Source organism: Sapajus apella, unplaced genomic scaffold, assembly GCF_009761245.1.
Source record: "Sapajus apella isolate SASKATOON/1434 unplaced genomic scaffold, GSC_monkey_1.0 scaffold46, whole genome shotgun sequence".
NCBI classification, from domain to species: domain Eukaryota; kingdom Metazoa; phylum Chordata; class Mammalia; order Primates; family Cebidae; genus Sapajus; species Sapajus apella.
In genome coordinates, this window is record NW_022436986.1 from 11129878 (window position 1) to 11154174 (window position 24297).

The 24297-nt window shown below is 42.4% G+C and overlaps 1 protein-coding gene across 3 annotated transcripts in view; it reads right to left on the bottom strand.

The window, feature by feature from the left end:
* The window catches only part of ABCA1 (ATP binding cassette subfamily A member 1), a 154951-nt gene that overhangs the window by 127422 nt on the left and 3232 nt on the right, over positions 1-24297 (bottom strand). For 2 of the 3 annotated variants that reach the window (XM_032240240.1, XM_032240242.1), the window contains exon 2: positions 1586-1743. In XM_032240240.1, coding sequence (XP_032096131.1) covers positions 1586-1651 — 66 coding nt within the window. In that variant the 5' untranslated portion in view covers positions 1652-1743. Of the gene's footprint in view, positions 1-1585; positions 1744-4349; positions 6467-24297 lie in introns of those variants that run through there. The other variant, XM_032240241.1, reaches the window with a different exon arrangement.

Below are 24297 nucleotides of genomic sequence, written 5' to 3' on the forward strand. Positions count from 1 at the left end.
AATCAGTTTTTCTCAAGTGAGGCTCTGTATACTGGGAGGGATTATATTTAAGTTCTCTAGGAGGATTTTAAACACTTTGTTCTCATTTCAATAGTCAGCCAAACAAAGTCTAATAAACACATAAGGATTTTTTAAATGCTTACTTTAAAGACGAGTTCTGGCACAAGATTTCAAAGCCCAAGTTTATATTTGTGTTTATGATGGTGTTGGCATCAGTGTCATTGCAGCAAGCTAATGAGGGTGGAACAGATGGAGACTCAACTTATGAAATATGAGAGCGGACCCAATGAAAGCCAAATACCATCGAATTAAGGTCGTACAAGCAGAAAAATGGATGGAGAGTGCAATCTTTAGCACATGATAATGCAGACCGGCCAAACTCCGGACGATCAGCGCTACAGCATTTACTGCCATCTTCACATTGCAACTTATAATTTGGCTTTGGCTGAACAACAGCTGCCTCGCCACATTTAAGGTGTTAATTTGAATGGTATTGATTTTGCTATTTCGTTTGTACTTTATTTGTAAATATGTATGGGTCATATAGTTGTATAATAACAGCCTATAAGAAGTTTATATCTACTTTTACATACCTACATATTTAAGTAACGCTATAATAAAAAACAACTTTGGTGAACAAAAGGGTACCCTGATACTTTTGTTCTTTTACAGACAGTGCAAGCATTATTCTAGTTTGAGGAAAACCGAATTAAATTCTCTCCAAAGTCCCTTACTGCCCTTTGAATTTCAGAAAGATGATCATTTTGGTTACAGACACGATGAGTTTCATTAAGACAGCCAAGTAGGGATACTGGCTTAGAATCCAGGGAAAAAAATAAAGGCAGAACAGGAAAAAGAGAAATAAAAACCAACTACAGAGGGATCTCTAAGGAAGGGTGTTCAGAGACAGAGAGGCAAAGAGCTGACGTCTGAGCTTCCGGGAGTTCACCCTGCCCTACAGCCCTCACATCCCTCTGTGGAACCTTCTATTCACCTGTGCATTAAAGATGATCTCCGGATTACTCAAAGCATTATTGGCCCATCTGGAAAGTGAACGGCTTAGAACCCTCCGCAGAAATAAAACAAGTCTCAGTTATTATATCCCTCCAGGCCTGACGCAAATCTGTAACGAAAGGGTCCAGATTGACACCAAGAGACCCAGCGTTGATCTCTAAGGATGGGGCTGTTAACTTGCTTCACTCACAACTCCCAGAAATGCAGGGGCCCATTAGGTGCTTTTGGAGAGCCAGGTGGCTCCCAGGGCTGCAGCCAAAGGAAAAAGCGGGGTGGTCAGGGGCAATTCGGTGCCAGGTCCCAGGGATCAGAACTCATGCCTGGGCACTAGCACAACCATAGCTAATATTTCTGCCTGGCTACAAATCTGCCCTCTATGATAAGCCACACACCATATCTGGACCACACAGTCCTGTGTCCATAAGAGCCAGATTCCATCAATCCCTGTGTGAAAACCAACACAGCTTCCTTCCTTCCCTCCCTCCCTCCCTCCCTCCTCCAATCCGCAACTCAAAACCACAAAGAAAAGAATGAGAGACCCACCCCCACCTCCAGAAAAACCCAAGCTTACTGTTTGTCTTCTTCTGAAAGTGAGGTTCTTCCACAGCAACAACCTCAGCTGAGGCCAACAAGCCATGTTACCTCAGCCAGCACCCACAGCGTGTGGCTCAGGAGCCCTGAAAGGCAGTGGCCAGAGCTCACAGCAGGGACGCCGTGGCTGGTCATTAACTGAAAGATAAAGCAGGAGGGGAAACAGCCGTCAGTTATTGCTGCAAAGTCATACACCAACAAGGACTGCTAATCCAGCCCTCTCAGCTGAGACCTCCAGTACACAGCTCCACATCATGATTGCTTCTCAATGGGTCATGAGGCTCCAGCTCCCAGCCTCTGGGTTCACCCACAAACAGCGATTCGGGAGGTTTTCCAACAGCAGGCTGGGAGCCAGTTGTTATGGTCCGAATCATTTTAGTTCCATGGATATTATCATTTGGGAATGAAGAATCCACTTCTGAAAACAGTCTTGAGTGAGGTTCTCTCAGGTGGCCAGAACACTGAGAACGTAAATGGCATATTGGAATTCCAGAGACTCTCTCTAAGAAAGTGCCTCCCCATACCTCAAAAGTCAGAAGCATTTGTAAATTTTGCCTCAAGCCTAGAGTGACTTACACTATTCTCTGAACTTCCTTACAGACTAAATTTACAATGGGTTACACAACTGGGTCCTTCACATGATAAAAAAAGCACCATCAATAAAGGAGTTTCCTAATCCGGAAAGCTACAACGTGCCTTAGATGACTGTGCATAAACACCAAGAAAATGCAACCGACACCTGGCTCTCAGGTAAAGTGGACAACCCTAGTGCTGTGTCTCTGTGGAAAGAAAGCAATGTCCCATGGACAAACAAGTCTGCTCAGGCAGGCTCGGGGCATTGACTGTGAAACTGACAAACAAGCTCCCACGGTCAGGAGATATGCACACTTCTGGCCTCGCTCCACCTGCACCTGAATACACCGCCCCACTACTCTGTCAGTGTCACAGGTGCCTCCTTGGAGGACTGTTTGCCCTGCTAGGGCAAGAAGGCGTTCTCATGAACAGGGGATACTACATTCTGCGTGTCCCAGCCACCCACGCAGCAGTTGCCCTTAATTAATGCTGGAATAGTCCCAAGAAGTTAAAGTTAAAGCTGGGGCGGGGGCAGAAGATGAAAAATGAAAGAAGGGAGGACACGCAGGTGAAAATTCGGCCCTGCTGGCACTTGATAACCATGAACTCTTCTAGCTTTGCTTATAAAATGGCTCAGTGACTGAATCACTGTGGCCTGTAGAGGAGTGGGGCAAGGATAGGGTGGGACACTGGGCATGAGGCACAAGGAGCAGAAGGAATTAGAAATGCAGTAGCCAGGTAGGAATATAAAACCAAGTACAGGCTGGGTGCAGTGGCTCACACCTGTAATCCCAGCACTTTGGGAGGCCAAGACAGGCAGATCACGAGGTCAGGAGCTCGAGACCAGCCTGGCCAACATGGTGAAACCCCATCTCTACTAAAGATACAAAAAATTAGACAGGCATGGTAGTGCATGCCTGTAATCCCAGCTACTCTGGAGGCTGAGGCAGGAGAATCACTTGAACCCGTCAGGCGGAAGCTGTGGTGAGCGGAGACTGCACCATTGCACTCCTGGGCAACAGAGCAAGGCTCCGTCTCAAAAAAAAAAATTTTAAACATTCATTTTGTGAGACTTAGGAATTCTCTAAAATAATAATAATAATAAAACCAAGCACTAGACTAGAAATCTGTGAGTCCAAATGAAACCTCAATGCCAAAGTCAGTCTCTAGCAGAACAGCACCCTTTTATCTCCCACCCCACAAGGACTTGGATTAAAACCTCTAGAAAAGTCAAGAGATTGGAGGAAATTGGAGTGTCTGAAAAGAGACAGCCTACCACTCTGTATTCTAATTCATTCATAGACAGTCCAATAAATCAAGAATCCCTCTGACATAGTCAAGCCTTAGGACCTATTTATTTTCTTTACCATTTGCTCAGCAAACTTCTTGAAGGACACAGACCCCCAAAGTTTCTCACTCCAAAAAGAGGAAGAGTTAAACCAGCACTGCATCAGTTTGTTCAAAGATGACCACTGGCCCCACAGCACTGGCAGCCAGAACAGCACTGTGAGACCCATGCCTGTAATCCCAAATTGTTTTCTAAGTGGCTCAGGACAGAGCTTGCATTCCAGAAACATTAAATAAACAGATTTTTTTTCTCATACAAAAGCTGCTCTCCAGGAATCACTTTGTTGATTTAGAAGCTACATGAATCTTGTCAGATCCCCAAGGTAACACTAAGGAGGGTACAATTAAGAAGAGGAAAACTACCAGAAAGAGCCCAGGCATCAAATAGACCCGGCTTCCCAAGTATGTGCCCTTGGCCAAAGCTTTATGCTCTCTGAGCATCAATTTCCTCATTATAAAATGAGGATGACAATACTTACCTTGTATGGTGTTCTGTGGATTCAACGAGATAATATAAGTAAGTTCCCAACACTGTACGTGGCTTACTGTAAGTGCCAAAGCAATATGATTTCCCTTCTCCCCATTTATCTTTCTTCATTCCACCAATATCCTCTAGCTGAAAAATGGTTATATCCTGTCTAAACAGGACATTCCATTATATTTCTAGCAAATCCACTGTGGGTTTCTAAAAAAGGTAGGTGGGGCAAAGCAGGAAGGATGAAATCTTAATAGCCTAGCGTTGGAGTACACAGAGCCAAGCCCAAATACAGAATATCACCTCCCCAAACCCTGATTGGAGAAGCTCAAAGGAAGAGAAGACATACCTCTATACAACGTTCATGAGAATAAGAGAAGGATGAGTTTTTTTGGACAGCATTTTCTTGGAAGTAAAGTGTCTGGATTTCCAACAAAAAGGTTCTGACTCCAGTGACTCTCCAGGAAGCACCTGGAGAAGGTTGGTAAGAAGCAGCATAGAGCCGCAGTACAAAGTTCTACCTGGCTTTGCTGGGCACAAATAGGCAAGCTTCCTGCTCCAATTCCTCCCGCCCACCTTGGCACTGCCCTGGCCTCCTGCACAATTTGCTCCCCCATCTCAGAACACAGTGATCAACACTGGGAACATTTCTGTCCTAAGAGCAGGGTTTGGCAATGCCCAGGCCCTTCTGCCCAGGTAACTGAAGCTAAAGGGACATTTCCACATTGGTTTTCGAAGGAAGTGAACAAATAAACCAAAACCAAAAAAAAAAAAAAAAAAAAAAAAAAGCTATAAAAGAGGCAGCACTATGTACTAGATTTCTCAATATTTCAAACGCAGCACACTCGCTTCTGCCCTCACACACATTTCCAGTTACTGGCTGGAAAGGATCCCGCTGCACAGTCATTCCAGGCAGTAGGCCACTCTGATCTGGCTCCTGGATGACCACAACCACCACCTCACTGGCCTCTCATCCATTTGCCACAGAGCACCCAGAGTTATTCCGCTAGACCAAATATCTGAATATGCCACTCCCCCAATTAGAACCTTTTGCCAGCTCCTCAGCACCTGAAGACACGAGTCCAGTGCTCACCAAGGTTGACCTGGCCTCCCTTCTGGGACTCCAGCCTACTCTCTCGCTGCTCCCCACCTGCTAAGCTATGCCCTGGAGACTTATGTACAAGTTCTGAATGTGCTGCAGTTCAGACATGTGCTGGGACTTCACTGGTGGGCTCTCTTGTCCTAAGACACTTTCTTAAGCACTGTTAGCCTGGGTAACTCTTAGGTCTCAAACTTAGGTCTCCACTTCTTCAATGTCCTTTCCTGATCTCCTCCTCTGCAACTGATACATGGGTTTGGAGCCCTTCCTATGTGCTCCCTAGGAAGGCTCTGCTGGGAAAGAGGATTTCTACCTTCTGAATCAGAGCAGGGACCATTCCTGTTTCCTTCATCCCTGTTTTCCTTAGTATACAAAAGGGTCCTGGCTTGTCGTAAGCACTCAGGGGATATCTGCTTAATTAATTAATTAAGAGATGTACAGGAGAAATAGGGTGTCAGAATTCAAGGGTACTGGCACTCCTGGGCCTGTGGTAACTCATTTCTCAAGCTTGATTAAATGATTCGGCCAAATTATCCCCAGAGAGGGAGCTCTGTGTTCAGCAGCTTCTACCATAGGTTTGAGAGGGTCACAAAGGACTGCTGAGCTTCCCAGGTGACTCCTGGGGCATCCTGGAAAACGTAATGAATCTAAGTCTGTTTCCCATAACACCAGGTTTAGCTATGGACTGGGCAGCCTCCCAAGGCCATCAGGGCCACGCAAGTGACTTTTGGCCAATCCTCATCCTCAAGCCCGAGGCGCACTCTCTTTGTGTCTCATCAGTCACGCAGGTGGATTACCCCTTGCCAAAATGTGACAGCCTCTACACCTCAACCTTGTTTTGCACAGTTTGGGCATGGCAGAAGTCACTGCTGAAGCCTTTGACTACTTTTTTAAAGACATTTTCACTGCAAATGCCACTGATATTTTGAAGTTATTAATATCTACAGAATACAACAGACTACTGAATTAAAAACTCCCCAAATAAGCAAAAACACTCATCATTAGTTGCAGAGAAATACAAATTAAAACCACAATGAGATACCATTACACACCTATTAAATTAAAAATTAAAAGTGCTAGTGTGTGTATGGTGACACTGGGACTCAATATACTGTGGAACTGTAAATGGAAGAGACACTTTGGAATATAGTTGGACAGTTTCTGCTAAAGTTAGACATAGTATTATGATATGACCCAGCCAGTCCATCCTAGGTATTTGTGAATATTTACAGCAGCCTTATATAGAATAGCCAGAAACTGGAACAATTAGTTGTCACGATGTCCATCAATTGGTGAATAAATTAAACTAGAGCTGGGTGCAGTGGCTCGCGCCTGTATTCCTAGCACTTTGGGAGCTGGAGGTGGGCAGATCATCTGAGGTTAGGAGATCCAGACCAGCCTGGCCAACATGGCAAAACACCGTCTCTACTAAAAATACAAAAATTAGACAGGCGTGGTGGTGGCTACCTGTAATCCCAGCTACTCAGGAGGCAGGAGAAATGCTTGAACCTGGGAGGCGGAGGTTGCAGTGAGCCAAAATTGTGCCACTGCACTCCAGCCTACGCAACAGAGTGATACTCCTTCTCAAAAATAAATAGCTGGGCACGATGGCTCACGCCTGTAATCCCAGCACTTTGAGAGGCCGAGGCGGGCAGATCACCTGAGGTCAGCAGTTCTAAACCAGCCTGACCAACATGGAGAAACCCCATCTCTACTAAAAATACAAAATTAGCTGGGTATGACAACACATGCCTGTAATCCCAGCTACTCAGGAGGCTGAGGCAGGAGAATTGCTTGAACCCAGGAGGCAGAGGTTGCAGGGAGCCAAGATTGTGCCACCGCACTCCAGCCTGGGCGACAAGAGCAAAACTCTTGACTCAAAATATATAAATGAAATAATAAATAAATAAATAAAACTGGGACACTTACCCAGCAATAAAAAGGAACAAGCTACTGATACATGCAACAACCTGGATGAATCCCAAAACCCTAATGATAAGAAAAACAAGCCAGACACAAAAACCTATATACTGCATGATTCCATTTATACGACATTCTTGAAACGGTGAAACGAAGGAGATAGAAATTAGTGCAGTGGTGGTCAGTGCTCATGGGTGGAGGAGATGACAGACTGCAAAGGAGCATGGCAGAAGTAGATACACATGTGTATCCATTTGTCAAAACTCATCATACTTTTGTAAAGGAGAAGTCTTACCGTGTGTAAATTACACATCAATAAATCTGAACCAAATAAACTGCCTTCTATTATAATAATTAACATACCTCACAAGTCATAACTCGGAAGACCTGAGAACTGGATAGCGTAAAGTCTGATTATTGTGTGATCTCCTTGGAAGAGGAATAGCAGATAAATATTCATTACCACTTATGAATTCCACAAACAACTGCAGCCTTAACTCTGCAGGGCTCCCATTAGCCACAACAAATATTTATCGAGTGCCTATCACATGCCAGGTGCTGTTCCAGACCTTAGAGATTCAGCGAACAACAGAAGCAAAGTTCCTCTGTTCATGGGGCTTCTATTCTACCAGGGATGGGAAATAGACAAATAATAGCGGGTTGTTCAAGCAGCGGGTGGTAGGATTGATGAAGACAAATAAAGCAGAGTAAGGGGACAGAGAGTAATGGGGCGGAAGTCCTTCCTTTCTGATGCAGCATCTTTGGGACAATGAACTGAGAGAGTGAACCATATGCTACTCACAAAAGGGTGGCTTAAATGACAGCAGGGATTATAAATTCTTTTCACTTTTCTCTAAAACAAAACCTGGAACACCAGACAGCAGACAGATTCAGTGATGCTGGCAAAAGAAATAATACACACACACACACACACACACACACACACACACACAAACACACATATATATCCATATATATACACATATATATATATACATACACATACACACACACACACACACAAACACACTTATATATATCCATATATATACACACATACATATATATATATATATACACATACACATACACACACACTCATACATATATATATATATATATACACACACACACATACACACATATATATTCACAGGAAGCTGGCTGCGAAGAGGGAAATAATAACCCTAGTCAGCACCTGGCACCTGCTTTCCCACCTCTTCCTCACCAAAACATTGTGCCCTTTTGAAATTGACATGCACATTTCCAAGAGAGATGAGAAATAAGAATTATAAAGAAGAAGAAAGGGAGAAAGAGCAAGATATACCAAAAAGACAAGATGGGAGGATTTTCCCCTCATTTGGCACAGCCAAAAGGAAAACAGGAACTCCTTCCCACGACTGCCCTCTACCCTTCTACAGCACTAAATCTATCTAAGGAAATACAGTGAGGAAAGAAAGTGCATGTGTCTGTACAGCTACCAGAAGCTGTTCACTTGTGCAGTAACAAAAGGGCTGACTGGTCTTTTTCCTTCCCACAAGAACACTGCCAGCACGTGAGCTTTAGTGCTGGGCTCCCATCTAAGGGTGACAGTCAGCCCTCATGCCTGAGCCAGGGCAGGTTCCAGAAGAGGGAAATCACCAAGCAGGGACCACACAAGTGTCGCATCTCACTGGGACAGAAATTGGCCCCTCTGGGCGGAAGAGGAGCGCCTTCCACAAAGTCATGCTCCATTTGACTGTCATATTAGTAGATAAAATCTCATGGAATTTTGAAGGCTCACTCCCACTATACCCCTGCTGCAATTCTTATAGACAGAGAAGCTAAGGCCTCCCCAAAAGCAAGTGACTTGACTAGCATTAGAGCTGGTTTCTCAAAAAATAACTTTTTCAGCTCTTTTGTTGTTGGTGGTGGTGGCGGTGGTTTTGAGATGGAGTCTCACTCTGTCGCCACACTGGAGTGGAGTGGAGTGATCTCTGCTCACTGCAAACTCTGCCTCCTGGGTTTAAGCGATTCTCCTGCCGCAGCCTCCCGAGTAGCTGGGATTACAGGTGCCCATCACCATGCCCAGCTAATTTTTGTATTTTTATTAGAGACAGGTTTTACCATATTGGCCAAGATGGTCTCGATCTCCTGACCTTGTGATCCACCTGCCTCAGCCTCCCAAAGTGCTGGAATTATAGGCTTAAGCCACTGTGCCTGGCCCTTTTTCAACAACTCTTACATGCCCCTTCCCACTAAGTGATTTCTCTTATGATTTTGTTTGCTGCTCTGAATGCATTTCTCAGAGTTCTATCCAAATAGTTCCATACCCAAAATGTATAGTCAGCAACTAATTTTTATCTTTCAAAAACAGTGGTTATATGACAGCTAATTCATTAAACCTTAAACAGTGTGTGTGTGTGTGTGTGTGTGTGTGTGTGTGTGTGTGTGTGTATTCTGCTTTATTCAACAAACTTCCAAAAAGTTACCACAAGTGAGATGGAAGTTGAAATTTCCAACAACAGCTATCGATCTCTCTTTTTTATTTTTTTATTTATTTTATTTTTGAGACAGAGTCTCGCTCTGCTGCCCAGGATGGAGTACAGTGGCATGATCTCTGTTCACTGCAACCTCTGCCTCCCAGGTTCAAGTGATTCTCCTGCTTCAGCCTCCAGAGTTGCTGGGATTACAGGTGCCCACCATCACACCCGGCTAACTTTTTCATATTTTTAGTAGAGACAGGGTTTCAACATATTGGCCAGGCTGGTTTCGAACTCCTAGCCTCAAGGGATCTTGTCTCGGCTTCCCAAAGTGCTGGGATTGCAGGAATGAGCCATAGTGCCCAGCCTCAGTATCTCTCTTGATGAGGTTGCTTCTAGATGTCTTTTTTCTTAATTGAGGTATAATAGACAAAAATGTTATATATTTACAGTGTTCTAGGTGTCTTATATCAATAACAGCTTGTTAGTAAACTACAAAACAGGAGGTGGATTTAACTATATCAGATATGAACTGAAAATAGGTTGGTGCCAAAGCTCTGATTGCCTATTCATGAGATGCTGATGCAAAAGCAAGAATCACAGATGTGACTCATGTGCCTCATCTCCAGAGAGATGCACAGGGTCCTAGAATATTAGGACACGAAACTTCTAAGCTCAACAGAACATGCTTGCTTTGGAAAAGGTCTGTTCTCTAATTGCCTCTCTGATCATGTGCCTCTGAATCGGCAGCCACATTCAGGGACAAGCCTAGCAAGGTTACTGAAGGCCGGGAAACCCGGAAGGAACAGGTTTACTGCACCCATGATTGAAGACAGAACCTGGCTGCTGTGTGGGTGGGAGGGGATTTTGAGTCATCCTGCGATTTCTACCAGGCTGACCCATCATCTTCATTGAGCCTGAAGCTAATTTGGCTGCTGCAGTTTAACTTTTCAGGCCTCCAGATGCTACTGCGCCCTCTATCCTTAAGGGTATCCTTGGTAGGATAGCTTTAAATTACACCTCCTCACACTCCCGAAACATTCAATAGACCACAATTCCAGGGAAACTGCCTTTAGCTAGGAGGCCTTGCAGAATGGTCATGGGCTGGTACTCGCCCCCGAAACTGTGTTCCTACTTTTAATGGCAACATTTTAATAGTCAAATTTGAGAAGGCAAAAGGGATAAGAAATCCTCCAAGTTAAAAGTCAAGAATGAAATGAAGTTATCCAGTCATTCCAGAGGAATTCTATCATTCTAAACAAGGTTCTGCTATCACATTGTCCATTTAAAAATACATAGATCCCAGGGCCGGGCACAGTGGCTCACGCCTATAATCCCAGCACTTTGGGAGGCCGGGGTGAGTGGATCACGAGGTCAGGAGTTCTAGACCAGCCTGGCCAAGATGTTGAAACCCCGTCTCTACTAAAAATACAAAAATTAGCTGGGCACGGTGGCATGCGCCTGTAATCCCAGCTACTCAGGAGGCTGAGGCAAGAGAATCGCTTGAACCTGGGAGGCGGAGGTTGCAGTGAGCCGAGATCACGCCATTGCACTCCAGCCTGGATGACAGAGTGAGACTCCATCTCAAAAAAATATATAGATAGATAGATAGATAGATAGATAAATAGATCCAATGAATTTTATTAATTCCAACAATCTGTAACTTGGGTACAGTTTTTTTGAAGTATCAAATGTGTCATACTTACTTGATTGTTAGTTACAATAAGATAATAGAGGCTGGGCACAGTGGCTCACGCCTGTCATCCCAGCACTTTGAGAGGCTGAGGTGGGTGGATCACCTGAGGTCAGGAGTTCGAGATCAGCCTGACCAACATGGTGAAACCTCGTCTCTACTAAAAATAAAAATACAAAAATTACCTGGGCATGGTGGCAGGCACCTGTAGTGTCAGCTACTTAGGAGGCTGAGGCAGGAGGATCACTTGAACCCAGGAGGTGAAGGGTGCAGTGAGCCGAGATTGTGCCACTGCACTCCAGCCTGGGCGACAGAGCAAGACTCCATCTCAAAAAAAAAAGATAATAGATAACTGCACTTCCTTCTTTCATTCGAATACATATGCAATTTCCTAGACAAAATTATTTGCTAATAGCTAATTTTCAAAATGAGGGCTATGAAATGAATATGTAAAAACTGAAACCAGAAATCCATGAATATTGTACAAATCTATACTAACTTTTTAGAAACATAATCCTTCATGTTGTCAACAATACGATTTTACAAGAGCTCCTGACTGGGTGTGGTGGAGGGAGGCTGAGGCAGGAGGATTGCTTGAGCCCAGGAGTTTGAGGCTGCAGCGAATTATGATCATGCCACTGTACTCCAACCTGAGCAACAGTGCAAGACCGTGTCTCAAAAATAAACAAACAAATAAATAAGGAGATCCTAAAGGTTTAACTCCATCTATATCATGTCACTGATACTTGGACAACCAAAGATCGTATTTATCACCCTCAACATTCCCACTGCCACCAGCTAAATGGTCTCAGGACTTCTAAACCTCACAAGAGCCAGGATTTCTGAAAGCAGATGTGTCTTGTACTCAAGCCCTTGATTCAACACTGTGGAACTACGAAGAAACTCTAACAAAATGTTAGAGAGAGTCTCTCTTCCCCCGCTGATTTCCACTAAGCAAACCCAGAGCAACCTTCAAAGGAAGACTTCAGCAAACAATACCACTATTTGCCTTTTCCCTGGTCGGGGGTATGTAGCACATAGAAAAAAGAACCTTTTCTCTAAAAAAGCAATCAATCTTTCAACATTCTATGTCATAGAAAAAAAATCCATTTTTTTCAACTACAATCATAATGCCAGAATAAAAGAGATCTGAAGGGAAGGGACTAGTTAATTCATAAACACCCTGAGGCTACAAAGAAACACAAGCAAGCAAGCCTCTATCAACAATCCCTTATTTGCAGAAAAAAACTTGGTTGGATAATGTTTCCTGCTGTTATAGGAGGGCTTTCCAAGAGAATTTTGGGAGAAATGGTTTAGTGACTTTATCAGCAAAAATCATTTTGTTTGGCTTACATCACTGAGGAATCAACATCTTCAGGTGTTCAAACTTCTCCCGGCCTGAAGGATTTATATTTATTTATGAAAGTGCTCAAAGCATTTGGAGGGATAGGCAAACCCAAATCTTAGTCACTATCTTTATTTCTTTTCCTTTGGGTCTATTCTACGATGCAGAAAACTCCCCAAATCCTTAACTCCTTTGTTGCCTTGAGTTATTTCAGCAGGAAGAAAGGGGATTTTAGAGTCAAAGAAGGCTGGGTTTGAATCCTGACTCTGCTACTCACCAGTTCTGGAACCCTAGGGACTCTGAGCCCCTGTATCTTCTCCAAAAAATAGAGCTGATAATATATGCAAAGCATCTATCCAGTTCCCGGAACAAAGTAAGTGTGCAGTAGCTATTATAATGAGTAATGCTGCCAATTTCACAGAGTGAAGTATTCATTAAGGGTGTGGCACAGAGTAGGTGGTATATTAAAGGAATCTCTTTTCTGTCTTCTTTGTCCACAGAAGACACTATGTCTCTTAAGGGCCTTTTCAGAGTAAACTGGAGTGTTCTCCAGTACCCAGTGCATTGGGAGAGGTGAAAGCATTACAGGGTATCCTGTTGCCACTTCTGACCATTGTTTTACCATAAATCCCCTTCTTGGGGATCCTCACCACTCACTTACCCTATTTTCTCTACACTCTCACGGAGGTTGATCCTATTTTCCACGGCACATTGCCACCTTCCTACAAGTTTTTAGCACCCGACTCAGTTTTCCTGTCCATCCACCCCATTTCCTCCAGTCTCTATGTCAATTAGAAATCTCTATTCGAAATCTAAGCCTTGGCCAAGTGTGATAGCTCACACCGGTAATCCCTGCACTTTGGGAAGCCGAGGTGGGTGGATCACCTGAGGTCAGGAGTTCGAGTCCAGTCTGGCCAATATGGTAAAACCCCATTCCTAAAAATACAAAAATGAGCTGGGCATGGTGGTGGGCACCGGTAATTCCAGCTACTCAGTAGGCTGAGGCAGGAAAATCACTCGAACCCAGGACTCAGAGGTTGCAGTGAGCCAAGATCATGCCACTGCACTCCATCCTGCACAACAAGAGCAAACCTCATCTCAAAAAAGAAAGAGACAAAGAGAAAGAGAGAAGGAAGGAAGGAAGGAAAGAAGGAAGAAAGGAAGGAAGGAAAGAAATCTGAGCCTTATAATTCCATCTTTTCAGCTCTACTTACAATCTTCTCTAGTGTACCAACTTATCAGTGATCCCTGATAAATAAAGCCATGTGCCACAAGCTACTGTGTCTCAGCATCTTCCTGCTCTCCACCACACTGAGCCCAAGATGACCCAGTGTTCCACAAACATATGTAGAATGGAAGTAAAACCTCAGGGATAAGAAAAGATAATTAAAGGGCCGGGCGCAGTGGTTCATGCCTATAATCCCAGCACTTAGGAGGCCAAGGCGAGTGGATCACAAGGTCAGGAGTTCAAGACCAGCCTGGCCAAGATGGTGAAAACCCGTCTCTACTAAAAATAAAAATACAACAATTAGCTGGGTGTGGTGGTGGGCGCCTGTAATCCCACTTACTTGGGAGGCTGAAGCAGAGAATTGCTTAAACCTGGGAGACAGAGGTTGCAGTGAGCCGAGATCACGCCACTGCACTCCAGCCTAGACAACAGAGTCAGACTCCATCTCAAAAAAATAATAATAAAAAGAAAAGATAGTTAAAGCAGATTCACTATAGTTAATAAACCAGCCAAGAAATTGCACTGAAAGTAAAGGTTTTGGGTGACAACATTTCCAACTGTGTTCAGAGAAACATAAGTTCCAGCAGGAATGCACTTAATCTGATTTTCTTCAAAGCCTCTCTAATTTGTAGGGAAGGACATCCATTTTCATTAGCTTCATGTGAGCTAGAGAGAATCCATGATTGAAGTGCTAGAACCCCTGATAAACATGCCAGCAAGCAAGGGCACCTTCCCCAGAGGCTTAACCTAGAATATAAGACTGTCAGCATTGGTAAGGAGCCTTGAACTCTAAACCCATATGCTCAAGTCAGGAACTCCGGAAGCCTATCAACACTGGGATACAATTTTGCCACCTTAACACTTTATTCCCTTTACTTGTGCCACACTGAGTTATCCAGTCTCCAGGCTCTTGTCCAGTTCTCGTTTATACAGCCTCAGCAGTCTTCTCCAGAATGTCCTCTGACCAGCCAGCTCTTGAGGCAGTCATATGTCATGTGTGCAAGACGCTTCTATTTCTGCAGCCCAGCGAGGGCAAGCTAACTCGGTTAGTGAGAATTTAATCAAAGTTAAAGGACAAGCACAGAGACACAGAGTCTAAGTCTGGCCCTCCAAAACTTACAACCAGACTCCTTCTTTAGAATAACCAAAACAAACCTTTTTGCTGGCTGCCTCACTAAATTAAGAGAAGCAAGGGGAATAAGATCACAAGTTTACATATACATACTGAATTACTGGGTTGCCTTTTTGTTAGTCTCCTCTTCTCAACCATGGTTTTGAAAAATTCACACAATACAATCCCCCCAAGCAACAACGTGCTAAGTATTCACATCAGGTGAGAACTGGTGTTGGTCACATACTCCAAGAACTCGAATTGGACAATGTCTCAAAATGGAGGGCCATCTGGGGTCAGAGTGTTGTGCTCCTTTCTGCAAACTCCAGAGACACATCCCCTCTGCTTAATGGAAGCTGCTGGAACCAAACGTCAGACAACCCTCTGTTTGCTCCACAGAGGAGAAAGCCATCCTCTGATCACGTGAAATGTGACTGAAACTGTAAACTGGAAGATGGCACCAATTCCACTAAATTTGCAAATCCTGCAACATGACTGACAACTGAATAAACAATACTTGACCAAAGGCTTTCTTTATCTTGAACTCAAGGTTTTTACTATAATTAACACAACTATTAAAGTAAAAAAAATAAAACCCTCCCTTGAATCACAGTTAATATTAACCAGCCAACATCAACATTAGGTTTCATACTTTTGCATAAAAAAAGCAGTCTTTAGGAAACCCTCAACATTCAGGATTCCTGAAGAGATTTCCTTCTGATTTGAACTTACAAAGAACAATTTTTATTTGCAAGAAACAAAAAGTTCCAATAGAAAAACCCTTAAGATTCAAATTGGACCAACAGACTGGAGAAATAAATGAGGCCAGTCCACTATTTAACATTTCAGTGTCCGTTTTAAGCTGAAAGGAACCGAAGTCTAGAGACACAATTTCTTTTTTCTTTCCTATAAAGGGCACTGTAATACTTATCCTAAATTCTGGTACGGTAAGAAGAAGCCTGGATTAAAGAGGCAAGAGACTACGATTTTAATTTCGAGTTAATGGCAGATGGAGAATAAACTTAGTAAGCCTTTCTACCACTGTGAGTAAAAAACATAAAACAAGTCTTTTTTGAGCCAGAGTCTCACTCTGTTACCCAGGCTGGAGGGCAGTGGCATGATCTCGGCTCATTGCAACTTCTGCCTCCTGGGTTCAAGCAACTCTCCTGCCTCCACCTCCCAAAGTGCTTGGATTACAGGCGTCAGCCACCGCGCCTGGCCAGAAAACAAGTCTTTTTGATGAAGAAGCTGCAGTGGATCACCTTCTGAGTCTAAGAAAACTCTCTGGTACTTTGCTATCCCAACATCAAAAATATGTTGCTATTTTTCTCCCACATTGCTGGTAGGGGTGCAAACTGGGACACTTTGGCAACTTATATTAAAATGCTGTGAGAGAACAGGGAGAAGCATTCCTTAAAAGTTCTAGGAAAGGTGTTATGGAGGAGGTAGCATGAAAAATTCAGCCAAGTGGGAAAAGCGCACTCGGGAGTCAGACAGACATGAGTTTGGATCCCTGACTCTGCCATTAGCCAAGTAGGGAACCATCAACAAGTTATTTAACTTCTCGTTGTGTCAGGTGCATCATCTGAAGTATGGGGCTAATATAACAATAGACAAGCTCAGGATTTCCTCAAATGCGGGAGATACTCAGAGGATTTTAGGAGATGAACAAGCACAGTATTAAACATTGAACCACATCATGAGAAAATATGGTTCTTTTCAGCACTACTTCAGCCTATATAAAACATTTTTATTATATTAAGGAGAAAGTGGCCGGGCACAATGGCTCAACCCTGTAATCCTAGCACTTTGGGAGGCCGAGGTGGGTGAATCACCTGAGGTCGGGAGTTCAAAACCAGCCGGCCAACATAGTGAAACCCCATCTCTACCAAAAATACAAAAATTAGCCAGGCGTGGTAGCACATGCCTATAATCCCAGCTACTCGAAAGGCTGAGGGCAGGAGAATCTCTTGAACCCAAGAGGAAGAGGTTGCAGTGAGCCAAGATCGTACCACTGCACTCCAGCCTGGACAACAGAGCAAGATATGCCTCAAAAAAAAAAAAAAAAAGGAGAAAGCCTTTGTTTAGTCATCTTTTTGATACCTCTTTAACAGTTGCTCACAAAGTAAGATCTAGTCTCATAGTCAGCTGGGGCCTTTGAGAGCCAATAGTTTACCTTATACATAGACTATAACAAAAATAGTTTGTCTTTATCCTAATTACTTTTTAAATTACCTCCCATTTATAATAACTGATATTGGTTTTCCAATTACAGGTCAAATATGAAGTTATTTTTAAATATATTGATGATTACAAAAATGGAGTCAATTTCAGTAGCTTGCACAGGCTGAAATGCTACCTATCTCAGAGTTCTGGTGAAAATTAAATGAGATCAGGTACAGGAAAAGCCCTAGCCCATGCTGTGTTCCTTCACCCATGGTCTGGTTGACGGGTAAAATTTCAGTAGGTGAAGAATATAAAGAAATCATCTAATGTGAACCAAGGCAAATACAGGAGATAGATGTGAGATTCCAGAACAACCAGGGGCCAAACAATAGCAGGAAGGGGTTAATCAGTCTGGGGAGAAAACCAGGCATAGTTCCTTCAGGTATGTGTGTTATAATCCAGGACAAAGTTGCCAAAATAGGTCACAGTCTTATTTCAAGAGCCTTGGATGCCAAGCAAAAAGAGATCCTTAAGGGTGGCAGACTCTTAAAAGTCTTTTGACCTCTGTCCAGCACCTAGTACTTTCCACGGAACATGGTGTTTATTTGCTGAACAAATAAATTTCTGTTTAATAGCACTGTCTGTGTATTAGTGTATTTAATTTTGAAATATATACATATGTATGTTGTTGTTGTTGTTGTTAATATCATATCTTCCTCTTCCTTCTCTCTCCCAGTACCAGAGAACAGCCTGACCCCAGCTAAGGTAAACTCTGACACCAACCCAAGGCCTGTGCCTGGGAGTGGAAAAGGGTCTGCAGCCAGTGTAAGCTCATCATTCTGGGCCTTCACTTTCTCTCTGCCTTTCCAAGGAAAGTTGCTGCTTATGTCAGTGTTGCCTTTATGTCAAAGGTGTTATCACCTAAATACCAGATCCAATAGATTTCAAGCCACCACCCTCCAAAGACTCACTTCTTAAAGAAAACAAGTTTGGTTTGATTCTTGGCAAAAACAATTATTCCCAACCTGGCATCCTACAAGAATTTTGCAAAGCAAGGGTGAACAGGGGTATGACACCCAAACGTCTTCCTAGCAGCTTCTTCCCCCTCCCTGCCCCCGGCTAAAAACCTCTTCCTCCTTTTTCTCCTTCTTCCTTCCACTCCTAATTTGTTACGATCTCTCAAACAACAAACTCGGGACAATGCTTTAGAAAGCTTTGTGTCTTACCCACGTACCCCGAGTGAGGGTCTTCTGAGATACTTAAAACTATCCTTATGAGGTATAGTCCAATTCTCCTTCTAGGATGGGTACTAGCATTCTATTCTTGAAAGATGAATGAGCCTGAAGAGTTGGCATGTTTTCCTTTGATCACCTATTTGCTTAACAGGACTCCAATATAAGAAGCAAAACCTATACTCAAAATGATGTTGGAGACGGAGAGTCTAGTTTTATTTTACAGAGATCTTCCAAATGGTGAGCCAGAAGCAAGAACATTGTCTCACTAAATCATGTTTACTCAACTGAAATTTATTGAATTAAACCAACTCCTCCTTTGCATTTCAGATGAGAAACCCTTCTGGTTCTATGATTCAAGTCTTCATTCAAGCAAGTAAATAGGAAATTTCAACAGCTTTCTCTCCTCCTTCTTATTCCTTTCTTCCGTCATCAATCTGATCAGGAATGCTCTGAGGCATTCCCTGGATATTTCTTGTTTACCTCTCAAAATCCACATGGTATGTTACACTAATGCTCAGCACGTTCCTCAGATCTCTAGGTGGCTCTAATCAAAGGATCACTCCTTCTCCTAAATACAGACCTGGAGTTAGAGGACATAAGAGCTTGAAGGGCTCTTTAAAAGTCAAGTAGTATCATTTTATAGACCAAAAACCTAAATAACAGAAAAATAAAATGACTTGTCTAAGGTCACATGACTTCTTAATGGGTTTGTGGGCATTCACGAACATCCTGTAATTACACATAAAAATTGGACTATATGAGCCCATGTGTATTTTTTCTGAAGAGAGAATCCATATCTTTCTTCAAAGGAGTCAACAATCCCTTCCCCAAAATATGGTAACCACTGACAATTATATGCATCTTTGAAAAGAAATTTAACTAAAATCTAATTGTTCCAAGTCTGAATAGTAATATGAATTAGTGATCTAGAATAAAAGTGGAACCTAATTCAGTAACTGTCATTGCCATCATCTTTTTTTTTTTTTTCATGTCTGGGATATCAAAGCAAGTTACATTGCATAAACACAATTTGATGTGGAAGTAAACGATCAAGCAAACTTTTAAAATCACTGAAAACACTAGTATGAATAAATATCACTATAAGCCAAGCATTGCCTTATATGCTTCACATTATGTACACACACAAATACCTACTTTACAGATGATGAAACTGAGGCAAAGGGCAATCAGCAACTTGCCTAACGTCAGATATCCATTTGTAATAACTAGAATTTCAGTCTACATTAATTTGACTCTGATATCCATGTTCTTTTTCACCAATATTTGCATCTACACTTCAAGATGTCCAAATACTAATAATAAATTCTATTTACTTATTTAGAAAGAACTAAATAAACACTCTAAGGTAGCTTTAAGGAAGCTTTTATAAATGGATCTTTTATAAATGGATCTACTACCAGAAAGTTCTTCTTAGGAAATTTCATAAACTAAATACCAGTTATCACAAAATATCTGGACTTTTAAGACTAGCCAGATAAAATGCTTTGACTTCCAAATGCTTCTTGGAAGTTGGATTTGACACAGAAAACACTGGAGAATTTTAAACAAACACACACCACCCGCCTCGCCAAAAACACTGTATAGAAGAAAAGATCCAAATGCATATGAAGTTATTGTTTTTTTTAAAAGTGTTTCAATCTCTAAATCACTTAGTCATCCGACTCTTATTAACAAAAATAAATTAACATACAACTCAAAGTCCTTGAATGTGGAAAGCCACAGACTAGAGCGTTTTCTTAAATCAGAGCTGCCTCAGAAAAGGAAACGAAATTGAGCAAAACAGAAATGTTTGTTCTACAAAAAGTAATCTGGCCTAAATAATTTATGCACTAAAATTTCTCAATCTAACATAAGCCTAGAAATCTGGCCTTAAACTACAGTTCTTTCTCATATCATTATATTTCTAATGCTTTTCTGTGATTATCCTGTTATCTTAAGTAGTCTTTTAGAAGACAGGAAGCAAACATGAGGTTCCCATTCTCCTTGTTCAACTCATTCAAGTCCAAATTGATTAAACTCCTTCCATATTAAGTGGGATGAATTAAGGCCAGGGAAGAATGAATCAAAGACTTCCTTCTAGAGGAGCATACGATAAATGTTAACTACAATAAAAAACAGAATAAAATACATGACACAAAGAGTGCTGTAATCCAGGTTTAACGGAAGTAAAAAGAAGGGATCTTATTTTCAAGTTGGTGATGGGAAGGAGTGGATCCAGAAGAGCTTCATGAGGAGGGGAATATTTAAATCAGGTCTTAAAGTAGGCTTGCAACAGCTAAAGAGTTTTATACCAACCTTGTTTTCAACATGGGAAAAGACAGGATTTCAAACTTTGTTGTAGGAACCAAATCCAATGCTCCTCCGCTGTTGAAATAAATGCTGTTTGCCTGAATGCTATTTGTGGTCTTCATAGAATGCAGAGTAACTGAAGTCCCCACCGGAAATCAATTTTATGTAAGCTTTTCATGCTCTGGCTTCACGTATTTCTAAAATGTACCTTTCTATGCAAGCTACTTATTCAGGCAACTGTTTTCAGGTGAAGATACTCAAATGAAAATACTCACCTTTAGCTTTTTGCTAATATTTCACTTGTCAAAACTTTGATAGTCAGACAAAGTCTTTACCCCGAGATTGGTAAACTCACAGAAGCCAAACTGCCTGGATGCAACTTCAGCTCCACTACTTACGAACTCCATAATCATTTACCTAGCTGGCCTATACTTCAGTTTCCCATCTATAAAGATAATAACAGCACCTATCTCATATGGTTCTCATGAGAATGAACTGAATTATTATGTGGAAAACTTAAAAACATATCCAACATACCATAAATCAACCATAAATGCAACTATTTTTACCAAAAGGTGTTTTCAAAGAGTTTATTTCTAATTTGCTATACCAGTTAATAAGAAAGGTGCTTTCTCATCCTATTTCACTTGTGAGCCAGATGTGGTCTTTTTTGAGACAGAGTCTCACTCTGTCGCCCAGCTGGAGTGCAGTGCATGAGCTCAGCTTAGTGCAACCTCCGCCCCCCAGGTTCAAGCAATTCTTCTACCTCAGCTTCCCGAGTAGCTGGGATTACAGGCACCCACCAGCATGCCCGGCTAATTTTTGTATTGTTAGTAGAGACGGGCTTTTACCATGTGGGCCAGGCGAGTCTCAAGCTCCTAACCTCAAGTCATCTGTCTGCCTTGGCCTCACAAAGTGCTGGGATGATAAGGGTGAGCCACCGAGCCCAGCTAACAAGGCCAACTTTGAAACTGTGTTTATTTTCAAAAAATATATACCTTAAGAAAAAAACTAAATTTGATTTCTAAACAGCAACGGCAGTAACAGAGAAATAGCTTATTTCAAAATAAGTAACAGAGAAATAGCTTATTTCAAAGAGTCCACAACATAATTAGGGATAGGACAAGCAGGAATCATATTGTATTATAACAAATTTTTAAACTTCACCAAAGTTAGGATTTACAACAAAACTAACAGTTCACTTCTCTTTTCCTTTGTTTCTTATGGCCTTACAGCCTGATACTCTCTCATTCCATTTTCTAGAGATGACAGGGGGGAAGACATTTTGAGATTACACAACTATTCACAAACATCTGACTGAAGCAATAGTATACTGTTCATTATGAACCAAGTAAAAAGTTAGAGTTGAGTAAATTTTAATTCTATTCTTTCCAAGATGTTGCAATCCCGATGCAAGCAAGGTCTCAAGTTAAAGAGAATTTGGATGACCCACTCACAGCAACAAGGAAAATCTGATACAGGCTGTAGATTCTGACAAGGATTATAGCAGATGAACGTAGAGAAGAAGATGGTGAGCATCCTTGAAAAGTTCCCTGCTTGCAGCAGCTGAAATGTTTGTGCAGGAGTTAAAGAACTCTGGAGCTTACTGGCTGGGTCCAAGTCTTAGTGCTGCTTCTTGCAAGGTATATGGCCAGAGATAAATTAGCCTCTCAGTTACTTAATCTTGTAAACTAGGGACAATAAATGGTTCTGCTGTGAAAATTCAATTAGCGTTTGATGACCTGCACAGTGGCTTATGCCTGTAATCGCAGCACTTTGGGAGGCTGAGGAGGAAGGATTGCTTGAGCCCAGGAGTTCAAGACCCGTCTGGGCAACATAGTGGGACCTTGGCTCTACAAAAAATTTTAAAAATTTAGCCAGGAGCAGTGGCAAGTCCCTGTGGCCCTAGCTCCTTAGGAGGCTGAAGTAAGAGGATCACGTGAGCCCAGGAGGCTGAGATTGCAGTGAGCCTTGTCCGTGCAATTGCATTCCAGCCGTGAGCAACAGTGTGAGACCCTATCTCAAAATAAATACAATAAATAAATAAACATGTGAAAAACATTTCAAACAGTACTTGCCACACAGTGCTATATAAGTGTCTATTAAACCTTACAATAACTTTGGCCATTCATGGTTACATCCACAAGCAGATAAGAAGATGATCTCATTTTTTACAGTAGATATTCTCCCAGCTCCCAGCATAAACAAGAGTTCAGAACGATCTTTTAAAACTTGATGCTAGAGTAAATGACCATAATGACTATTATAATCGTATTATTTCTTTAATATCTGGACAGAAAAAAAATGTATTTGAGACTGGACGTGGTGGTTCATGCCTGTAATCCCAGCACTTTGGGAAGCTGAGGCTGGCAGATCACTTGAGGTCAGGAGTTCGACACCAACCTGTCCAACATGGTGAAACCCTTTCACTACTAAAAATACAAAAATTAGCCGGGCCTCACAGTGCACACTTGTAATCCCAGCTGCTTGGGAGGCTGAGGCAGGAGAATCACCTGAACCTGAGAGGCGGAGGTTGCAGTGAGCCAAGATCCCACCACTGCACTGCAGCCTGGGCAAAAGAGCAAGACTTCATCTCAGGAAAAAAACAATGTATTTGGTTTTAAAAGTATTTTAGAAATGCAAAAACCACATGCATTTTGATATTTTTCTGGATATCCAAAAGGTTCATAATTAGAAGAGTCTAAAGCAATGTTCATTTATTCTAAAAGCTCAAAATTAAAACAGTGACGATCTTAATTTGTAGTCACTACAAATACAGCCAAAGTATCCTGGCTTATGGGAGAGAAGATCCCTTTTAAGAAAAAAGATTTAAATGGAAAAATTCCAAGCAACTCCTCTCCAAATATGGTAAGTACTACAGAAGGTAATAAAAAGCTAAGTCACTGAACTTCCTTCAGTTTCATTCATTTTTAAAGTTTACATTGGTACTCCTTGAGCAGAAGCAACCAACCCTTGAAAACAATCAAACCCTGGTCACTCTATTTTCCAATCCTGCACTAATGCACTGTCTTACACAAACTGTAAATATGTTCTAAGTCAAAATGTGTCCAGGGGCCATTATAGGCCTGCACTTGTAGAAATACTAGGGTTGGCCAGGCGCGGTGGCTCACACCTGTAATCCCAGCACTTCGGGAGGCCGAGGCGGGCGGAACACGAGGTAAGAGTTCGAGGCCAGCCTGACTAACATGGTGAAACCCCGTCTCTACTAAAAATACAAAAATTAGATGGGCGTGGTGGCACTTGCCTGTAATCCCAGCTTCTCAGGAGGCTGAGGCAGGAAAATGGCTTGAACCTGGGAGGCAGAGGTTGCAGTGACCTGAGATCGAGCCACTGCACTCCAGCCTGGGAGAAAGAGTGAGACTCCATCTCCAAAAAAAAAAAAAAAGAAAGAAAGAAAGAAAGGCAGATGGCCGGGCGCGGCGGCTCACGCCTGTAATCCCAGCACTTTGGGAGGCCGAGGTGGGTGGATCACAAGGTCAAGAGATCGAGACCATCCTGGTCAACATGGTGAAACCCCGTCTGTACTAAAAATACAAAACATTAGCTGGGCATGGTGGTGCGTGCCTGTAATCCCAGCTACTCAGGAGGCTGAGGCAGGAGAATTGCCTGAACCAAGGAGGTGGAGGTTGCGGTGAGCCGAGATCGCGCCATTGCACTCCAGCCTGGGTAACAAGAGCGAAACTCCGTCTCAAAAAAAAAAAAAAGAA